General features: G+C 50.3%; 1 protein-coding gene across 6 annotated transcripts in view; it reads right to left on the reverse strand.

Annotated features, from left to right (window-relative positions):
• Positions 1-22,111, reverse strand: part of RANBP10 (RAN binding protein 10) — a 142,167-nt gene that overhangs the window by 38,080 nt on the left and 81,976 nt on the right. For all 6 annotated transcript variants that reach the window (XM_065567531.1, XM_005310112.5, XM_005310111.5 and 3 more), the window contains one exon: positions 1,503-1,670. In XM_065567531.1, coding sequence (XP_065423603.1) covers positions 1,503-1,670 — 168 coding nt within the window. The remainder of the gene's footprint in view (positions 1-1,502; positions 1,671-22,111) is intronic.

Consider the following 22,111-nt stretch of genomic DNA (forward strand, 5'->3'; position numbering starts at 1 on the left):
AATTCCCAAGTGCTCCTTCCTGGGTTCTCAAAAGGGGGGTGGGGAAGGGGTTTGCACTTGGGTGGTGGCAGCATCTACCCATCCAAAGTCAGAGAAAAGCTGTAACCTTGGGAGTTTAATACAAGCCTGGAGTGGCCAGTATTAATTTTTAGAAACCTTGCGGGCCCCCACCTTCTGCACTCAAAGTGCCAGAGTGGGGAATCAGCCTTGAAACCCTCCCTCAACCCCAATCAGAAATACTGACTACAAATTCTAGCCCAACTTGGGCTCTGCGCCTGACCTGAATGCTTGCTGTTTTCCAATAAAAATCCAGTTCCCATGAGTTCGACATCCCTCAGGCTCTGCTACGTAACAGCCTCAGGGCTGTGACACAAAATCCACCTGCAGGATCATGACTCGGATGTACCCGCAATGCAGCTCCTTCCTCCCCACACCCGTCTCAGCAACCATGCTTGCCTGAACACCACATCGGTCCTGCACTCCTCCTTTACCATCTTCCCCCTCCTTTTACCCACTCGCTCACTCTGTACAACTTTTGTCCTGGCAGGGGTTTATTTGGGGTTTTTTTGCACCAGCCTCTTTAGCTTGAAGGAAACTAGGATCAACACAGCTATGAGAGAAGCAAAGGAAACAGGGAGTGTTTGTCCCCAGCCAAATCAAATGTGTTACAGTTCAGGTGGTTAGAGGAATTCACTGAAGTAAGCTAAACACTTTCCTCTGACAAATCAAATGACAGGGAATCACACTTACTGTGGAAAGGGGAGAGCTCATCTGATCAAGCTGCAGGATTGCATGATGGGCCTGTTGTCTCTATGGGCAGCATATTCAGGATGAAGGTGGCTGTAACCTGTGCCATCTTATACACATTGGGTGCAACTCTGAACTCCTGGAAGCTGCCAACATGACATTCAGTGGGGCAAAACCTGAACGTCCTTAGCGGGAACGTAAGGAGTCAACTAAAAGGGTATTTTGGATCATTCCACAACCAAGACAATGTTAAAGTAGAATTTGTAATGTTTTGCAAATGCATAGAACTCTAGGAGTTTTAGTCCATGGAGTGAGACTCACAAAGACAGAAGTCCCTTTAAAAACAAAGGGCTTTGTGACTCACTGGTGATGGTTTTGTAGTTTGTTGGGTAATATACAAACCAAACTTTCTGTGATTACATTTCCCTGCTGCCCAAACTCTAAATTCCCTACCTATCTCACCTGGGGCTGTGCAGGGGCACAGGGAGGGACAGCAGCTGAAGGGCCTGGGGACAAGTCTGTAATTTAGTTAAGCACATGTGGCAGCTGCAGTCACAGAAACAGTTACTTGCACTGGCAATGTTTATGGCTTTGGGGAATCTCACAGCTCCTGCTGGCCACTGTGTGTTCTTATTTCTCTCTAAAGCCTTCCTCCCAATTGCAGATCTGAGTTACATCATATGTGACAGAGTTTCAGAGTCCTAAGTGATTGTAGGCTAGGGTGGCCCATCCTCAGGACACCCTCCTTTGCCTACCTAAGCTGTGGCCATTCTTTGTGTAGAAGCAGGTGTTGTTGATGAGGTTGACGCAGCAGCCAATCACATCTCCAGTAGTGAAGGTGGGGCCATAGGGCTGCCCTGTCCCAGAAGAACAGAAGGAATGCCCATCGTCACCGTGGTAACCATACGAATGTTTATCCCAACCTGGAGAAGGAAAAAGAACAGATCAGTAATGAGGCAGGTTTCCAAGGAGCTGTATAACATTATTGGAGCTGAGTGGGAAATAGTTTTCCCGTCCCAGGAAAATTTTCAAGATTCTGAATATTTTTCCTGTCCCAAGGAGGGATGAAAACTTTAAATCTCTAAAATTTTCACAAATCAACAATCCAAAAAACATTTCCGCTAGGGTCAATCCAAACATCGGATTCCGACCCCAACCTTTCAGTTAAACTTTTTTTTTTTTTTTTTTACTATCATTAGTTTAAATTTCAAAACAAAGTAATTTTGAACCAAACAAATTAATTTTTTTTGTCTCAAAAGTGCTGAAATGGGCAATTTTGACCATTTCAAAAATGTCTGCGGAAAGATTGGTGAGGAGTTTTTTTTTTTTTTTAATTATTAAAGAAAATAGCTCCCGCAAACAGTTTCAGTTTTGATGAATCAGCGTTTTCCAACTAACATTTCCTAGAAAATACTAGTGCTGGCAAGAATCTAATACCGTTACTGTACTTGGGGGTGGAGAGAGAAGAGACACACCAGAGCAGCTACAAGCATTGCTACAGTTTCACATTTAAGCTTCTAGCCCAGGGGTCTCAAATGCAAATGACCATGAGGGCCACATGAGGACTAGTTCATTGGCCCGAGGGCCGCATTACTGACACCTCTCCCCCCACCGCTCTCAGCCCCCCCCATTCCGCCCCTTCCATGAGGCCCTGCCCCTGCCCCGCCTCTTCCCACCCCTTCCCTGCCCCCATTCCAACCCCTTCCCCGAAATCCCCACCTCAACTCTGCCCCCTCCCTGCCCCCAGGGGGTGCAGAAGGGGTGTGGCAGGGGCTCAGGGCAGGGAGTTGGGGTGTGGGGTGCAGGAGGGGTGAGTGGTACAGTGGGGGTCAGGGTGCAGGGTGTGGCAGAGGGTTGGGGTGCAAGAGGGGTGCAGGGTGCGGCAGGGGGCTCAGGGCAGGGGCTTGGGATGCAGGTGCTGGTTTGTCAGTACAATTCTGTATTGCCAAACGGATGCAGAATCCCGCTGTGCGGGCTCCAAAACGTACCTAGTGGATGGAGAACGGGCAAAGATTCAGAGATTCTAAGGCCAGGAATGTCCATTGTGATCATCTAGTCTGACCTCCTGTATAGCACAGGCCAGAGACCTGCCCCCAAATTATTCCTAGAGCAGATCTGTTAGAAAAACCTCCCATCTTGTCAGTGATGGAGAATCCACCACAACCCTTAGTAAGTTGCTCCAATGGTTTATAACTGTTAGAAATTTACACCTTATTTCCAGTCTGAATTTGTCTAGCTTCAGCTTCCAGCCCCTGGATTGTGTTATATCATATAATAGAGCCTATTAAATATTTGTTCCCCATGCAGGTACTTACAGACTATAATCAAGTCATCCCTTAACCTTCTCTTTGTTAAACTAAATAGATGGAGCTCCTTGAGTCTATCACTATATGTTTTCTATTCTTTAATCATTCTTGTGGCTCTTCTCTGAATCCCCTCCAATACGTCAACATCCTTCTTGAATTGTGAACATCTGAACTGGACACGGGATTCCAGTCACACCAGTGCCAAACACAGACATAAAATAACCTCTCTGCTCTTACTCATGATTCCCGTTTACGCATCTGAGGATTGCGTTAGCCCTTTTAGCTAAAGCACAACCCTCAAATGTTTTTCAGAGTCACTCCCTCCCAGGCTAGAATCCCTGGTGCTGTACGTATGGCCTACAGTCTGTGTTCCCAGGTGTATATACATTTACATTTCACCATATTAAAACATCTTGTTTGCTTGAGCCCAGCTAACCGAGCGATCCACATCGCTCTGTATCAGTGACCTGTCCTCTTCATTAGTTACCACTCCACCAATTTTTGTGACATCTGCAAACTTTGATGGTTTTATGTTTTCCTCCAGGTCATTGATCAAAATGTTAAATAGCGTCAGGCCAAGAACCCACTAGAAACACACCCGCTCGAAGAGGATTCCCAGTTTACAATTACATTTTGAGACCTAACAGCATCTTGGAAGGGGACATGACCATGCAGGAATGCACAATACATCAGGAAGAGGTTTGTATGTGAAGGAGGGGTGGCGGGATGGTGTGCATGGCACACAAATGCTGCCCAGTGCACAGTGCTTAAATGGCTTTAATTACAAGACGAAAATGCCAGCAAAACCAATTAGCGCCAGTCAAAGAACACTACCCGTTTTCATAATTGGTTCCTTGTGTTTTGAAAGGCAAAATGCCACTGCAAAGTTTGCCTGGGCTGCTCAGAACTACTCTCCGCAGAGGAGACTAAGCCATCAGCTAAAAGCTAAAGTGACTTCCAGGCAACACCTTGGTCTCTCTTTTCAGGTTGGGTTTCTTTAACAAGCAGCATAAGGGAAACAAGAAAATAAAATTCAGCATGGTAGGCCCCTCCGTGGTTCTGTGAGTACCACCCAAGCACCATCCCACCCGAGCAAAGGCCTATCTCCCTGTGAGCTCAAAGGGGATGTTTTGTTTCTCAGACCAGCTAAGTACCACAGTGAAGCATGAAAAATGGGTCCAATTCTTCACAATTTAAAGAAGCTGTAGCTTATGTAATGCTTCAAAGGTCAGTAAATCACCCCAGTTGCTCTCGGAGCGAGACACAGCACTGGATGCCATTTTCTTGTGCATGCTGGAATCTGGCTTTCCTGGGCATTCTGCCCTGGGGTGCTCTGCCCCCACAGTATCGCTCAGACTCTCCCTCCCCTCCTGTAGCACCCAACAGGACCCACGACAAGGATAACACCACCCTAGCTGAAGTGCTCTGCAGCCCGTCAGGACTGAGGCACTCCCTCCACTCCGCACTCCCACCCTCTGCACTAGGGGGAAATGCACACCCTCCTCCAGGGGGCAGTATAACAGCACTGATGCTGGACTACACAGCCTGCTCCAGACTTGGTCCTAGCTGGAGCTTAAACCCCTTTAAAAGGGCAAAGCCTTGAGAGTAGCCAATGAGCTGCCCAGGAGGTAACGGGGGAAGGAGAAGGTGGCTGAGGCTAATTTTGCTGCAGGAGCATGACAATCCAAACCACGACCATCATGAGAAGAACAAGTGTTGAAAAGCCTGAGCCAAAAGAACAGTCTCAATCTAGCAAGACAGGGCTGGATCCTCAGGCAGAAATTTTGCAGTAAGCTGTTCCGAATGCTTCTGAGACAGAAGCCACTTGTAGCAAACAAACCTTTCACACCACAAAAGTGACATTCAGGGGACCAAGGACCCTCTGGAGATTGGAGCCAGGGTCTGGGAAAGGTGTGCAAGATAGAACTGCAGAGGCTCAGAGGGCAGATGGGTTAGAGGTAGAGAGTACTTCCTGCAGTGAGGCAATGGAAGATTTCAAATAGTGCTAATTGTTATTTATTATCAGTATTACTGTAGCTCCCAGGATCCCCAGTCCTGGACCTGAACCCCATTGTGCTGGGTACTGTACAGAGAGAGCAAAAAGAGAGGTCCTACCCCCCCACCCCCCAGTGGCAAATTTTCCTTGTGTAAATATAAGACAAGAGACAACAGATGGATACAGACAGACCAGTGGGAGAGTACGAGGAAACAAGGAGACAACTGGGGTGGCCAGTCCCTGGGAGAGTTGGGGATACGATGTTTCTGCCCTTGAGGCTCTCTGGAGTGTTACATGCTGTGACACCGAGCCAGCGAGGGTTATGCAACCAGCAGCCTAAGAGACCTAAAACCAACCTTTATGGACATATTAGCGATGATAATCAGGGCCATTCCTTGTAGATAGCTATCAAAGCCCTGTGAAAGACTAAATGCTTTGAAATGCAAACTTCTATGGTTAGTGAATTAGAAGAAGATACTAATTATATTTGTCTGTGTTTACCTATATCTTGTTAGATGTTAACTATGTAACCAGATTAGCTTGTAGATGCTAAACTTCTGTTCCTGTCTATTACTATGTTGTATTGATTCAGAGATCAAAGAAAGAATATTAACATTTAGATCAGTGGCTCAACTTTTCCAGGCTATTGTACCCCTTTCAGGAGTCTGATCTGTCTTGTGTACCTCCAAGTTTCACCTCACTTAAAAACTACTTGCTTCCACAATCAGACATAAAAATACAAGTGTCACAGCACACTCTTACTGAAAAACTGCTGACTTTCTCATTTTTACCATATAATTATAAAATAAATCAATTGAAATATAAATATTGTACTTACATTTCAGTGTATCATATATAGAGCCGCATATCAAGTCATTTTCTGCATGAAATTTTAGTTTGTACTGACTTCACTGGTGCTTGTTGTAAAACTAGGCAAATATCTAGATGAGTTGATGTACCCCCAGTTGAGAACCACTGATTTAGATGAAACTTGGGTGTAATAACATCATTGTCTATATTTCTCTTTGAAGTTTGTAGTAAGCTGTCTATGAACTGCTAGAATGGTTAATTATCTTATGCTAATGAATGCAGCTAGTTACCAGAGCGCCTAGGAAATAGAGATGTTACTTCAAAGCAACGATGTGCATTACCTATTCTTCATTCAAGGAACGCCTGCTGCATTATTCACTGCCAAGAGGCTACCCCAGCCTGCTAGAGGACTATAAAAATTCTAGGGGCTGATCCTTACCATCTCAGCTCCACTTAAACTTGGTCAGGGGAAGTTTAAGTCGCAAGACTGAGGTCTCCAGGTCCATTCTGAATTACCCTGCTGTTTCCCATGGAAGAACTTAAATTCTTCCCATGGATTGACTATGGGACTATAACCTTTCGAATTGATTCTGGATTTTTACAAATCAGCAGCTCATCAACTCTTCTTGGGTCAGTTTCCTAGCACTTTATTCTCGGGCTGTCGATTAATTGCAGTTAACTCATGTGATTAACTCTGAAAAAATTAATCGCAATTAGAATACCAATTGAAATGTAGTAAATATTTTTGATGTTTTTCTACATTTTTAAATATATTGATTTCAATTGCAACAGTATACAAACTTGACATTGCTCACTTTATATTATTTTTATTACAGATATTTGCACTGTAAAAATAGCAACCAAAATAAATAGGATTTTTCAATTCACCTCATACAAGTACTATAGTGCAATCTCTTTATCACATCGGTGGGCAAACTTTTTGGCCCGAGGGCCACATCTGGGTATGCAAATTGTATGGCGGGCCATGAATGCTCATGAAATTGGGGGTTCGGGTGCAGGAGGGGTTAAGGGCTCTGTGGTGGAGCCAGAAATGAAGAGTTGAGTGTGTGGGATGGGGGTCCGGGCTGGGCAGCGGGTTGGGGTGCAGGGGGGTGAGAGCTCCAGCTGGGACTGTGGGCTCTGGGGTGGGGCTGGGGATGAGGGTTTGGAGTGCAGGAGGGTGCTCCAGGCTGGGACCAATGGGTTTGGAGGGAAGGAGGGGGGAAATCAGGGCTGGGGCAGGGAATTGGGGGGTGCAGTCTCCGGGTGGTGCTTACCTCAAGCAGCTCCCAGAAGCAGCAGCATGTCCCCCTTCCACTTCCTGCACGGAGGCACAGCCAGGCAGCTCCACACGCTGCCCCGTCCACAGGTGCCGCCCCTGCAGCTCCCATGGGCCATGGTTCCTGGCCAATGGGAGCTGCAGGGGCAGTGTGCGGAGCCCCTTGGCTGCCCCTCCATGTAGGAGCTGGAGGGGGGGGCATGCTGCTGCTTCTGGGAGCCGCACGGAGCCATGGTACACGCGGAGCGGGGCAAGCCCCCAACCCCACTCCGCAGCTGGAGTAGGGAAAGCCCCAGACCCTGCTCCCCAGGTGGAGCTTGAGGGCCAGATTAAAATGTCTGAAGGGCGGGATGTGGCCCCTGGGCCGTAGTTTGCCCATCCATGCTTTATTATGAAAGTGCAACTTAGAAATGTAGGTTTTTTTGTTATATAACTGCACTCAAAACCAAAATAATGTAAAAACTTTTGAGCCTACAAGTCCACTCAGTCCTACTTCTTATTCAGCCAGTTGCTCAGACAAACAAGTTTGTTTACATTTACGGGAGATAATGTTGCCCGCTTCTTATTTACAATGTCACCTGAAAGTGAGAACAGGCGTTCATATGGCACTTTTGTAGCTGGCGTTGCAAAGTATTTACGTGACAGTTATGCTAAACATTCATATGCCCCTTCATGCTTCCATACGGATGATGCTCGTTAAAAAAATAATGAATTAAATTTGTGACTGAACTCCTTAGGGGAGAACTGTATGTCTCCTACTCTGTTTTACCTGCATTCTGCCACATATTTCATGTTATGGCAGTCTGGGATGATAACCCAGCACATTTTAAGAACACTTGCACTGCAGATTTGACAAAACACGAAAGGTACCAATGTGAGATTTCTAAAGGTAGCTACAGCACTCCACCCAAGGTTTTAGAATCTGAAGTGCCTTCCAAAATCTGAGAGGGACGAGGTGTGGAGCATGCGTTTAGAAGTCTTAAAAGAGTAACTCTCCGATGTGGAAACTACAGAACCCAAACCACCGAAAAAGAAAATCAATCTTTCTGCTGGTGGCATCTGACTCAGGCGATGAAAATTAACATGTGTCCATCCGCACTGCTTTGGATGGTTATCGAGCAGAACCTTATCAGCATGGACACATGTCCTCCGGAATGGTGGTTGAAGCATGAAGGGACATATGAATCTTTAGTGCATTTGGCACAAATATATTGCAATGCCATGCGAATACCTGTTCTCACTTTCAGGTGATATTGTAAACAAGAAGCAGGCAGCATTATCTCCTGCAAATGTAAACAAACTTGTTTGTCTGAGTGATTGGCTGAACAAGAAGCAGGACTGAGTGGACTTGTAGGCGCTAAAGTTTTACATTGTTTTGTTTTTGAATGCAGTTTTTTGTCCTTAATTCTACACTTAAATTCAACTTTCATGATAAAGGGACTGCACTACTGTACTTGTATTAGGTGAACTGAAAAATACTATTTCTTTTGTTTTGTACTGTGCAAATATTTGTAATCAAAAATAAATATAATGTGAGCACTGTACACTTTGTATTCTGTGTTGTAACTGAAATCAATATATTTGAAAATATAGAAAATATCCCAAACTATTAAATAACAGAATACCATTTATTTAAAACAGTGCAATTAATCGCGATTAATTTTTTTAATCGCGGGATTAATCGCAATTTTTAATTGCTTGACAGCCCTACTTTATTCATATCTGTATGTAAAATGATCTTATAACCATAATAACGCCGTTCTTTTCTTTTTAATAAATCTTAGTTTAATTAAGAATTGGGTGTAAGCATGTATTTGGGTAAAATCTGAAATACTGGGTGGGTCATGTCATGAGCCCGATCTCTTGGGATTGGCAGAACTTTATATAGGGCGAATAAGTTTTTAGGTAATCCTCACCATATTTGGCTTGGCTGTCTGGGTGGGAGCCAAAGGCTGGATTGCTTAAAGGGACTGTATTTTAGCGTCTTGATAACCAGCACGGTATTATAGAAGTTGTTTTGTGACTGGCTTGGTGAATCCAATTTATAAAAATAAACCACCAGTTTTGGGGATCATCTGCCCCATTCTTTGGGGTTTGCCCTGATTGAGCCACCTCAGCATGCCCCTCTAGCGATCACGGTCCCACACGCTATCCCAGTAATCGCACAACCTCGACACTGATGGGGGATAGCACTGCAAGTGATTTTCTGTGGAAGCGGGGTTTGTGCACTGCCAAACGGACCCAGAAACACTCCTCTCTCAAAGTTCTTTTAACACATTAAGCCTCACCCTCCATTTTACAGACCCTTGCTCCATGTCAGCCTCCCCCCGCCACACACACACCTTCTGATTCAGAAGGGATTGGCATGGCTCCTTCCAGTGCCCCTGAATAAGGCTCTCAGGCTGGCCAGAGGCATTCAAGGTGATCCTCAGCTCTCAACTGCCTCCCATTTGATGAATGCATGGCGAAGCAAGAATTATAATGGGAAGGTCAAGTGCTGGGCCAGCTCTAGAACATACCCCAGTCAATGCTGCCTGTGCTTTGAGCTAGGTCTGAGGCTTAAAGGCACAAAGGACTCTGCAACACAGCAAGGTCTACAAAAGAGGAATAGTTTCCTCTGTCAAACCCTAGTCCCCTGCATCAGAACTGAGGCCTGCTGGCTGTCAGCCCCCTTGGAATACTCCCACACAAACACCGATTTAAATCCTTCCAATACACAGCGTTCATGCTAAAATTGAGTGAACATGTGAGAAAGCTCACCATTTCCCCTGCAGGGTTTCAGGGCAATTAGCCCTAACAAGAACTACTACATCAGGGCACCCAGCTCTGCTATGTGCATCCTGGCTGGAACCCACCACAAAGAAAGCGGGAAAAAGTCCTCATTGGATTCCTGTCTGCCTGAGATGGACAGCAAAACACTAGAGGATAGAAAGGTGAGAATGAAAACTAACTTCTGAGGAGTTAACAGGGCAGTGATGAGAACAGCAAGGTTTTTGGCATATCTACTCGGAAGCAAGAAGTGAGTTTTACAGCTATCCCAAGCCTAGAGAGAGGAGGGGATGGGTGGAGTCACTGGAGAGGGGTGTGGCCAGTGGTGACATTGTTCTGTGTCCATACAGCACCTAGCACAAAGGAGTGACTCTAGATGGTACAGTAACACGAATGATTAATAATAAATGTTAAATAACTATAGGATGCTAAAGAGGAGAGCAAGTGGAGTTGTGAATCACTAGAGGGATTTTAGTTTGTAGAATACGGAAGGTTCTGGAAAGTGGGCAGGGCAACCGATAACGTGATTCTACACAAAACTGGCTGGATAGTCTTACGCTTTAGCCTTCAGCATTGAGGTCACTAGGGAGCGATTTCACCCTAATTCCAATCAAGGTGAATGCTGTGACCACAACTGAAACCAGGCCATTAGTGTCTACTAATTACCAATCAATGCACAAATTTATCTGCTTCAATAGCAAAGATTTAAGAAAACTGGATGCCCGGGATTAGGCTCCTAAATTCATATTTAAGAAACTAAGGAAACAGCCTGGTTTCCAAAAGCGATGAAGCCACTTGGAACAAGGTTATTGAGGGAAGTGGTGGGTTCATCCCCACATGCAGTCTCGAATTAGACTGGATGTCTCTAGCTCAACGACAAGTTATCAGGCATGACAGTGTCCACGTTACTAGGGAAGGAATAATTCCCTGCACTTCGGGAAATACTGGGTGAAATGATCTGGCCTGTGTTATGTAAGTGGTCTATGAAAAGAAAAGAAAAGAAAAAGAAAAGAAAAGACTTGAACTTGATAAAATAAAAGGCTCCAACTTTCTGAACGATGATTTTCAATGTAGCACACAAGCATCAATTTAAAGAAACCACTCAAGCACTCTGCCCCAGATACTCGGCTCCAGGCAGCTCCGAACTCACTACAATGCTGCAGGTGAAGAACTTGAGGAAAACAACTAAAAGAACCAACGCCGGCATCCATGCACGATGGCTGGCTGAAGCTGGGAAGTGACTCAATAATGGCGATTGGCATCCTATAGAGGGGAAAAAACACATTCCTACTCACTGCTGTTGATTCTATAACTGAAAACATGCTGAAGAGGCCTTTGCCATGTGCTCAGGCAATAAAAATACAGCGAGAAATGAGCAAACCCCTCAGACAGACATCCGCGGGGTCAGCATCCTGCTTAAACCTTGCTGAGAAAGCAGCACCAGCAAGCAGTCCTAACGCACACCATGGGAGATCAAGAGTTCTTCTCCAGCACGCATCAGCCTTACAGCTGGTTGACTGAAGAAGAGGAGGGTGATGGATGCCACAGTTTCCCAGCGATACTTGGTGGTCCTCTCAGGAAGTCGCTGTCTCTCCATCTGCATCCAGCCCCCTCCATCAGCAGATTGCATTGAGCACGAGGGTGATGCTGAGCCGAACACCGCAACCTGGGCTAGCCAGAGAGGCACTAGAGTCACAACAGCGTCTGAAAGAGGTTTCGGAGGGACAAGGCAGATCACAAGCTGCTGATGCAGCTGTTACAGTTGCCGCAGAAATCTGGCACCATATAATTAACAATGAACTGGAGCCACACTAGGGAAAAACCGAAGAGAGATTGAGAGAAGCTGTGCAATCTTTCCATTACTTAACCCACCTGACTAAGGCCTGGTCTACACCTAAAATTTAGGTTGACCTAGCTATATTGCTCAGGGCCTGTGAAAAACTTCACACCCTGTGAGATGTAATCAGGTAGACCTAACCACCACTGTAGACACAGATAGGTCGTCAGAAGAATTCTTCCATTGACCTAGGTACCACCTGTCGGACGAGGTAGATTAGCTACACTGAGGGATAAACCTCTTCCATCAGCGTAGGAAGTGTTTACATTACAGCGATACGTGTTTTGAAAGAATTTCAATGTGTGAACAATGCAGTATTGTAGCGGTGTCAGTCCCAGGATATTAGATAGGGTTACCATACGTCCGGATTTTCCCGGACATGTCCGGCTTTTGGGGGCTCAAATCCCCGTCCGGGGGGAAACCCCCAAAAGCCGGGCATGTCCGGGAAAATCGGGAGGGCTTGGCCGGGGCCTCTTTGTCTGGGGTCGCCGGGGCCGGTGCGGGGCCGGGGGCCAGGGTCGCAGTGCCGGGACGGGCTGGGCGCGGGGCTGGGCGGGGAGCCGGGGGCGCGGTGCCAGGCCCGCGGGGTCGGGGAGCCGGGCCGGGCCCGCGGGGTCGGGGAGCCGGTCCGGGCCCGCGGGGTCGGGGAGCCGAGTCGGGAGCCGGTCCGGGGCCGGGGAGCCGGGCCCGCGGAGCCGGTCCGGGCCCGCGGGGCCGGGGAGCCGGTCCGGGCCCGCGGGGTCGGGGAGCCGGGCCCGCGGGGTCGGGGAGCCGGGCCCGCGGGGCCGGTCCGGGGTCGGGGAGCCGGGCCCGCGGGGCCGGGAGCCGGTCCGGGCCCGCGGGGTCGGGGAGCCGGTCCGGGGTCGCCGAGCCGGGGGGGCCGCCGGGGGTGGTCGGCTGGGGCCAGCACCCCAGGGCCCGAGCCGACCCAGTCTGGAGCCGCCGGGGGCCAGCCTGGGCCGCGCCTCCTCCCCCACACTCCCCCTTACCTGCTACAGGCTTCCCGCGACTCAAATGTTCGCGGGAAGCAGGGGAGGGGGCGGAGACTTTGGGAGGGGGCGGAGTTGGGGCGTGGGGCATGGGCGGGGCTGGGGGCGGGGCCAGGGCCCCGGGGAGTGTCCTCCATTTGGAGGCACAAAATATGGTAACCCTATATTAGAGAAACAAGGTGGGTGAGGTAATACCTTTTATTGCACCAACTTCTCTTGGTGAGAGAGAGGCTTTCAAGCTACACTAAGGAAGAGGAAGGTGAGGAAGAGCTCTGTGTAGCTTGAAAGCTTGCCATGGCTACAACTATGCTGCATACAACTTTGACTTGTTCACACTCAAATTCTTTTAAAATATAAACTAGGGTTACCATATTTAAAAAATAAAAAAAGAGGACACTCCACGGGCCCTAGCCCCACCCCTTTCCCACCCCCGGCCCCGCCCCAACCCCGCCCTTTCCCCCCCCTTCCCCACAGTCCCCACCCTAACTCCCCCTCCTCCCTCCCAGCCACGCGAAAAGGGCTGCCCGAGCGCTACCGGCTTTACGGTTTGCCGTAAAGCGCAGCTGGAGCCCGGGAGGGGAAGCGCCCAGCCGGGGGCGCAGGGTCTGGAGGCTGCCCGGCAAACCATGAAGCCGGTAGCACTCGGGCTTCGGGCAGCCCCTATGCCTCCGGACCCTGCGCCCCCGGCCGGGCACTTCTCCTCCCCGGCTCCAGCTGCTCTGCTCCTCCCCGGACTCAGACTTCGGCTCTGTTTAAGAGCCAAGCTGCCCGAGCCAGCGCTACCGGCTTTGGGCAGCCCCCTTGACTCCGGACCCCAGCCGCCGGCTGGGCACTTCTCCTCCCCGGCTCCAGCTGCTCTGCTCCGGCGGCGCAGGGTCCGGAGGCACGGGGGCTGCCCGAAGCCGGTAGCGCTGGCTCGGGCAGCTTGGCTCTTAAACAGAGCCGAAGTCTGAGTCCGGGGAGGAGCAGAGCAGCCGCGGGAGAGGAAGTGCCCGGCCGGTATTTTTCCTGGACATGTTTGGCTTTTTGGCAATTCCCCCCGGAGGGGGGGTTTGATTGCAGAAAAGTCGGACATGTCCGGGAAAAACCAGACGTATGGTAACCCTATATAAACTAAAAGACAGATCTTGTGGTGGGTTTTTTGTTTTGTATTTTTTAAGACATAGGCCAAACTGGAAATGCCAGTAAGTTAGAGCGGATGAAGAAGGATACAGCATGGGATAAGAGGGAAGGTCCTCTCACTTATCAGTAACTGGTTAAAAGATAGGAAATGAAGAGTAGGAATAAATAGTTTTCACAGAGGAGAGAGGTAAATAGCAGGGCCCCCAAAGATCTGTTCTGGAAGCAGAGCTGTTCAAACTATTCATAAAAGATCTGGAAAAAGGGATGAACAGTGAGATGGCAAAGTTTGCAGATGCTACAAAATGACTTAAGACAGTTAAGTCCAAAGCTGACTGCAAAGAGTTACAAAGGGATCTCACAAAACTGGGTGACTGGGCAGCAAAATGAAGGATGAAATTAAATGTTGATAAATGCAAAGTAATGCACCTTGGAAAACAATCCCAACGACACACACAAAATAACAGGGTCTCAGTTGGCTGCTACCACTCAAGGAAGAGATCTTGGAATCATTGTGGATAGTTCTCTGAAAACATAGAATCATAGAATATCAGAGTTGGAAGGGACCTCAAGAGGTCATCTAGTCCAACCCCCTGCTCAAAGCAGGACCAATTCCCAGCTAAATCATCCTAGCCAGGGCTTTGTCAAGCCGGGCCTTAAAAACCTCCAAGGAAGGAGACTCCACCACCTCCCTAGGTAACGCATTCCAGTGTTTCACCACCCTCCTAGTGAAATAGTTTTTCCTGATATCCAACCTGGACTTCCCCCACTGCAACTTGAGACCATTGCTCCTTGTTCTGTCGTCTGCCACCACTGAGAACAGCCGAGCTCCATCCTCTTTGGAACCCCCCTTCAGGTAGTTGAAGGCTGCTCTCAAATCCCCCCTCATTCTTCTCTTCTGGAGACTAAACAATCCCAGTTCCCTCAGCCTCTCCTCATAAGTCATGTGCTCCAGACCCCTAATCATTTTTGTTGCCCTCCGCTGGACTCTTTCCAATTTTTCCAAATCCTTCTTGTAGTGTGGGGACCAAAACTGGACACAGTATTCCAGATGAGGCCTCACCAATGTCGAATAAAGGGGAACGATCATGTTCCTCGATCTGCTGGCAATGCCCCTACTTATACAGCCCAAAATGCCGTTAGCCTTCTTGGCAACAAGAGCACACTGTTGACTCATATCCAGCTTCTCATCCACTGTGACCCCTAGGTCCTTTTCTGCAGAACTGCTACCTAGCCATTCGGTCCCTAGTCTGTAGCAGTGCATGGGATTCTTCCGTCCTAAGTGCAGGACTCTGCACTTGTCCTTGTTGAACCTCATCAGGTTTTTTTCGGCCCAATCCTCTAATTTGTCTAGGTCCCTCTGTATCCGATCCCTACCCTCTAGTGTATCTACCACGCCTCCTAGTTTAGTGTCATCTGCAAACTTGCTGAGAGTGCAGTCCACACCATCCTCCAGATCATTAATAAAGATAACATTCACTCAATGTGCAGCAGCCGTCAAAAAACTTACCAGAATGTTAGGAACCATTAGGAAAGGGATAGATAATAAGACAGAAAATATCATAATGCCTCTATATAAATCCATGACACAGCACAGGAGTGCAGGGGTGATCAGGCTGCAGGATTTTCCTGCTTGAATCATTTGTTTTACAAGCCAGGAAGCAGGGCCGGCTCCAGGGTTTTGGCCGCCCCAAGCAGCCCCCCTTCCCCCCCCCCCCCCCAAAGCCGCGATCGCGATCTGCGGAAGCAATTCGGCGGGAGGTCCTTCGCTCCGAGTGGGTGTGAGGGACCATCTGCTGAATTGCCGCCGAACAGCTGGACGTGCTGCGCCTCTCCGGAGTGGTCGCCCCAAGCACCTGCTTGCCAGGCTGGTGCCTGGAGTCGGCCCTGCCAGGAAGTGGGAATTTTGTGTCTCATTTAAAACACACATAGGCAGTTTCCCTGCCCTGATTTTCTGCCTCATCATTCCTTTATCTGTAGCCTCATATCTTAACATACTCTTGGGATTTAAGTAAGCATAGACACGTGGCAGATAAACGATACAGTAGTAATTCACAAGGGCCATACATGACACTCAGTTGGGAAATGCACCTTCTGCCTCTGCAAAGGGAGGGAGAGGCTTGGGCTGCACGGAGAAGGAGGAAATGAGAAAGATTCACAGTGGCAGGTGTAACAAAGGCCAGGCCCCTACTGTGACTCCCTCAGAGAAGGGTCTGAGCAGTCCCACAGGGGAAAAGATTCTGTCTGGCTTATGAACTGGTGACAAAGTTTGTAAGTTACAAGTAGCATGGCAAAAAAAAGAGCCCAATGCAGGAAAAAACAGTTTCCAATCAGCTATTCTGCTGGTTTAACAATCAAAGGAGGAGGATATTATTCAAGAGAAATGAATTACGCTGTTTCAAGTGGCATGACCAACTCTAGTCAGATGCTCAGAGCTGCTGCCAGCAGGCACTTCAGAAACACCAACTTGAATGCAAAGCATAAATCTCTTCTCCCCCGCCCCTTCCAAGTTTGGGGACATTGAGAAAGGAGTCTCGTTATCATTATCAGGCTGTTTCTGTAGATAAAGTGGCACAAGGTCTCTGATGGTCACTGACACAGAGCTCAGATGTTTTTGGTGCAAATCCAAAGATGTATTTACTTACTAGAATATACAGAACACAGGGAAGCAGTGCCAACAGGACACAGCACAGAGGAAAGCAAAGAGAAGAATACCACGTAATACAATCTGTACAGCTGGACTGCCAGGTAAGGACAAACATTAGCTCTCCCCTCTGCCATCCCAACTGTGATCAATGAACAGCCAAACATTAAACAGAAGGGGCACAACAATTTGACAGCCTAGGACAGCGAACAGAGGACAGGCAAACAGAGGGAGGTTTCCTGGGAGTTCGTCTGTGGGGAGTTCGCACAGAGCGTTTCTGCCTTTCAGGCTCCTGGGACCAGTAGATACAACATCTGAGGAGCCTTTTAGAAGGAAGACATGGATAGCGAGCGCTCAGCTGTTGTGACCTGCTCAGAATGTGTCATATTTGTCTCTCTCCCAGAGGACAGAAGCGACTTTGTACGAAATGCAAGCTGGTCTGCATATTGGAAGAGAAGGTTAGAGGACTAGAGAACCAAGTATCAACCCTGCGTTGCCTCAGAGAAAATGACTTTCTGGATAGAAGTCGGTGTTTGGTTCTGGACGCAAAATGTGCTGAAGAATCAGAGAGTGCAGAGTAGAGTGGGGAAGAATATTGGCAGCATGTGACCTCCAGAGGAAGAAAGAGGAGAACCCACATACCCCCAATGCAGATAGAGGTGCACAACAGTTTTCAGGCTCTCTGCACAGGTGCACTAATGCAGAGAAGGATTTGGAAGAGCCCTTTGAGGGAGGGAGTCAGAAGGAGACTCCGTCGGCCAGAAGGCATGGGATGCATTGTCCTAGGGATGGAGGTTCCATGACCACCACCCCCAAGAGGAGGAGACGGGTGGGAGTGGTAGGGGACTCCCTCCTAAGGGAGGGAGTACAGAGTCATCCATCTGTCGACCGGACCGGGAGACTTGAGAAGTGTGCTGCTTGCCTGGAGCTAGAATCCAGGATGTGACAGAGTGTTTGCCGAGACTGATCAAGACCTCGGACCGCTACCCCTTCCTACTTCTCCACGGGGGCACCTTGAGCAGATCATTGCACACTACGTGGCTTTGGGAAGAAGGATAAAGGAGTTTGAGATGCTGGTCGTGTTCTCATCCATCCTCCCTGTTGAAGGAAAAGGCCCAGGTAGGGACCGTCGAATTGTGGAGGTGAATGCATGGTTACACAGGTGGTGTCGGAAAGAGAAAAGACGGTTACTCACCGTTGTAACTGTTGTTCTTCGAGATGTGTTGCTCATATCCATTCCATTAGGTGTGTGCGCGCCGCGTGCACGATCGTCGGAAGATTTTCTACCCTAGCAACACCGGCGGGTCGGCTGTGGAGCCCCCTAGAGTGGCGCCTTCATGGCGCTGAATATATACCCCAGCCGACCCGGCGCCCCCTCAGTTCCTTCTTGCCGGCTACTCCGACAGTGGGGACGGGGGGCGGGTTTGGAATGGATATGAGCAACACATCTCGAAGAACAACAGTTACAACGGTGAGTAACCGTCTTTTCTTCTTCGAGTGCTTGCTCATATCCATTCCATTAGGTGACTCCCAAGCCCAACTTAGGTGGTGGGGTCGGAGTGAGACATTGCTGTGTGCAAAACAGCTGATCCGAAAGCAGCATCGTCCCTGGACTGCTGCACTAGTGCATAGTGCGCTGTAAATGTGTGGACTGATGACCAAACGACCATCGGGTTAGAGAATACCGAAGACGCGAGTTCCCCTGGATGAAAGGCCGATATAGCGGCCAGGTGAACTCTAATTGAAGATATCGCCAACCCTTGCTGTTTTAGGGAGAGGAGATATTCCAATATGAGAGGAATAGGCGCCTGTAACGGGGACGTGGCTCGTTGTTCGCACCAACAGGAGAACCGCTTCCACTTGGCCAAGTATGTGGTCCGTGTTGAGGGCTTCCTACTGCTCAGCAGAATCTGTTGGACAGAGTGCGAGCACTGCTGCTCTGCCTGGGTGAACCATGGAGCAGCCACGCCGTGAGGTGGAGTGATTGCAGGTCGGGGTGACGCAGGCGGCCGTGGTCCTGAGAGATGAGATCCGGGCATAATGGAAGCGGGATCGGTGTCTGAACCGAGAGCTCCAACAGCGTGGTGTACCAATGTTGTCTCTGCCACGCTGGGGCGATCAGAATCACCTGTGCCTGGTCTCTGCGCAATTTGAGCAGTACCTTGTGGACCAGAGGAAACGGAGGGAAGGCATAAAACAGGTGGTCTTTCCAGGGAAGGAGAAACGCATCCGAGAGGGAGCCCGGAGCTCGACCTTGCAGGGAGCAGAACACGTGGCACTTCCTGTTGTCTCGAGATGCAAACAGGTCTATCTGGGGAAACCCCCACTTCTGGAAAACGGAATGTATGATGTCCGGACGGATAGACCACTCGTGTGTTTGAAAGGACCTGCTGAGTCGGTCCGCCAGAGTGTTCTGGACTCCAGGGAGGAACGATGCCATGAGATGGATTGAGTGGGCGATGCAGAAGTCCCACAGGCGAATGGCCTCTTGGCATAGAATTGACGAACGTGCTCCTCCTTGCTTGTTGATGTAAAACATGGCAGTGGTGTTGTCGATGAGAACTAACACACAGCGGCCACGTAGGAGATTGAGAAATGCCTGGCACGCCAGGCGCACCGCCATCAGTTCCCGAACATTGATGTGCAGGGCTATCTGGGGTGCAGTCCACAGGCCCTGGGTATGGTGTTCGTTGAGATGGGCGCCCCAACCCAGGGATGAAGCGTCTGTGACCAGGTGCAGAGAGGGTTGTGGGGCGTGAAACGGCATCCCCTCGCAAACCACCTTGTGGTCTAGCCACCATGTGAGGGAGGTCAGGACCGAGTTCGGGACCGTGACCACCATGTTCAGGCTGTCCCGATGTGGGCGGTATATTGATGACACCCAGGTCTGGAGTGGGCGAAGCCGAAGTCTGGCATGCCTGGTTACGTACGTGCAGGAAGCCATGTGACCCAGCAGGGTAAGACACGACCTCACCGTGGTAGTTGGGAAGGCCTTGAGTCCTTGAATGAGGCTCGTGATGGTGCAAAAGCGATTGTCTGGCAGGATGGCTTGTGCACGTCTGGAGTCTAGAACCGCGCCGATGAATTCTATTCTCTGGGTAGGTTCTAGAGTGGATTTGTCCTTGTTGAGTAGGATACCCAACTTGTTGAATGTGTGCACTATTATGTGGACGTGATCTCGAACTTGTTCTTTGGTGCGACCGCGTACCAGCCAGTCGTCTAGGTACGGGAACACCTGTATCCCTTGCCGACGAAGGTACGCTGCCACGACAGCCATACATTTCGTGAACACCCTTGGGGCCGAGGATAGGCCGAAGGGAAGGACTGCAAATTGGTAGTGCACCTTGCTTACCACGAATCGCAGGAAGCGTCTGTGAGGCGGGTAAATTGCAATGTGAAAGTATGCGTCTTTCATGTCGAGGGCGGCGAACCAGTCTCCAGGATCGAGGGAAGGGATAATGGCCCCCAGAGAGACCATGCGGAACTTCAACTTTACTACGAATTTGTTGAGTCCGCGCAAGTCCAAGATGGGTCGCAGACCTCCTTTGGACTTGGGAATGAGAAAGTAACGGGAATAGAATCCCCTGCCCCTTAACTCCACTGGAACCTCCTCTATGGCCCCCATAGCAAGGAGCGTGGAAACTTCCTGTATAAGAAGTTGCTCGTGAGAAGGGTCCCTGAAGAGGGACGGGGAAGGGGGGGAGAAGGGGGGAATTGAAGAAAACTGGATAGCATATCCCCTGTCCACCGTGCGAAGGACCCAACGGTCCGAGGTTATAAGGGACCAGGCATGGTGGAAATGGGAAAGGCGATCCCGAAAGGATGGGGCTGGATCCTGGGGGATGACTGGGGCGCCGTCCTCGACCGCACCTTCAAAAGTTCTGCCTGGGGCCTGAAGGTGGTCTAGGTGGCCCCTGGTTCTGACCAGGTTGAGGGCCGGTCCACCTTCTTCTACCACCTCGTCCTCGCCTCCGGGCCGAGTCCTGTCTCTGACGAGGCGGGGGGGGGGGGTAGAAGCGCTGAGGCTGCGGTCTAAATGGCCTGCGCTGAGGGCCCACAACATGCATCCCCAAGGAACGCATGATCGTCCTGGAGTCCTTGAGGCTCTGCAGGCGAGAGTCCGTCTTTTCTGAAAACAACCCTTGACCTTCGAAGGGTAGATCCTGCAGGGTTTGCTGCAGTTCCTGAGGCAGACCCGAGACCTGGAGCCAGGAGATCCTCCGCATAGCGATACCTGAGGCCAGGGTTCTCGCAGCAGAGTCCGCTATGTCTAAGGAGGCCTGTAAGGAGGTCCGAGCCACCTTCTTACCCTCCTCTACCAGGGCTCCAAACTCCTCCCTGGACTCTTGGGGAACCAACTCCTTGAACTTCCCCATAGAGTTCCAGGAGTTAAAGCTATAGCGGCTCAAGAGCGCCTGCTGGTTAGCCGCTCTAAGTTGCAGCCCTCCGGCTGAGTAAACTTTACGGCCGAATAAATCGAGGCGCTTAGCCTCCTTTGATTTGGGCGCTGCGGCCTGCTGACCATGGCGCTCCCTTGCGTTCACTGATGCCACCACCAGTGAACACGGCTGGGGGTGGGTATACAAGTACCCGTAGTCTTTAGACGGGACAAAGTATTTCCTTTCCACCCCTCTCGCTGTGGGTGGGATAGAGGCAGGAGTCTGCCATATCGTAGAAGCATTGGCCTGTATCGTGCGGATCAGGGGTAACGCCACCCTCGATGGGGCATCCGCTCCGAGGATATTCACGATCGGGTCGTGCACCTCCACTATCTCCTCCGCCTGCAGGTCCATATTACGGGCCATCCTGCGCAGAAGATCCTGGTGAGCCCGAAGATCTATTGGAGGTGGACCTGTGCACGATGTGCCCGCCACTGCCTCATCCGGAGAAGAAGAGGAAGATGCCTCCGGTGGAACAGGATCCAAGGGCTGGTCCTGGTCTCCCTGTTCCTGGGCCGGAGCATCACCTGCGCCTGGGTCCAGGGCGTCAGGTGGTGCGGACACAGAAGCCTCCATGCCCCCTGGCGGAGGCCGAGAAATGGTGGACTCCGGGGCCCTTCTGACGGAGTGACCGGAGCGAGAGGTCGAAGCAATTGGAGCCCCTTGCGCCTGATGGTACGCCCACGGGGTCCAAAACGACCAGTGAGATGGGCCATGAGAATGGTCCTCTGCCGTGTCCTGCCAATGGCCCAAGTCCTGTTCCTCGGCTTGCCCCTGAGGGGGGTATGCCGATCTCGAGAGGTCCTCCGAGGAGCGAGACACCGATCTCGATGGCCACGGCGGTGCCGAGAGCGTCGAGACGATTCCCGTGGGCTGCGGTGCCGCACGGTGCCGGTCCGGAGATGATCTATCTCTACGCGGTGCCGGCGATCGGTGCCGGGACCGCGACCGGTGCCGATGACCTCGTCGGTGCCGGGAGTCGGACCTGGACCTCGACGAGGACCTGGAGTATGCCCGGTGCCGGGAGCGGCCTCTCGACGTCGAGCGTCGACCGTAGCGGTGCCGAGAACTACGTCTCGACGTTGATCGGTGCCGACGATCATAGCGGTGCCGAGACGTAGAGCGGTGCCGCGAAGAAGATCTTGGCCGCGAGTACGACCGGTGCAGAGGTGATAT

This window comes from Chrysemys picta, chromosome 14, assembly GCF_011386835.1.
Source record: "Chrysemys picta bellii isolate R12L10 chromosome 14, ASM1138683v2, whole genome shotgun sequence".
In the NCBI taxonomy this organism is placed as follows: Eukaryota; Metazoa; Chordata; order Testudines; family Emydidae; genus Chrysemys; species Chrysemys picta.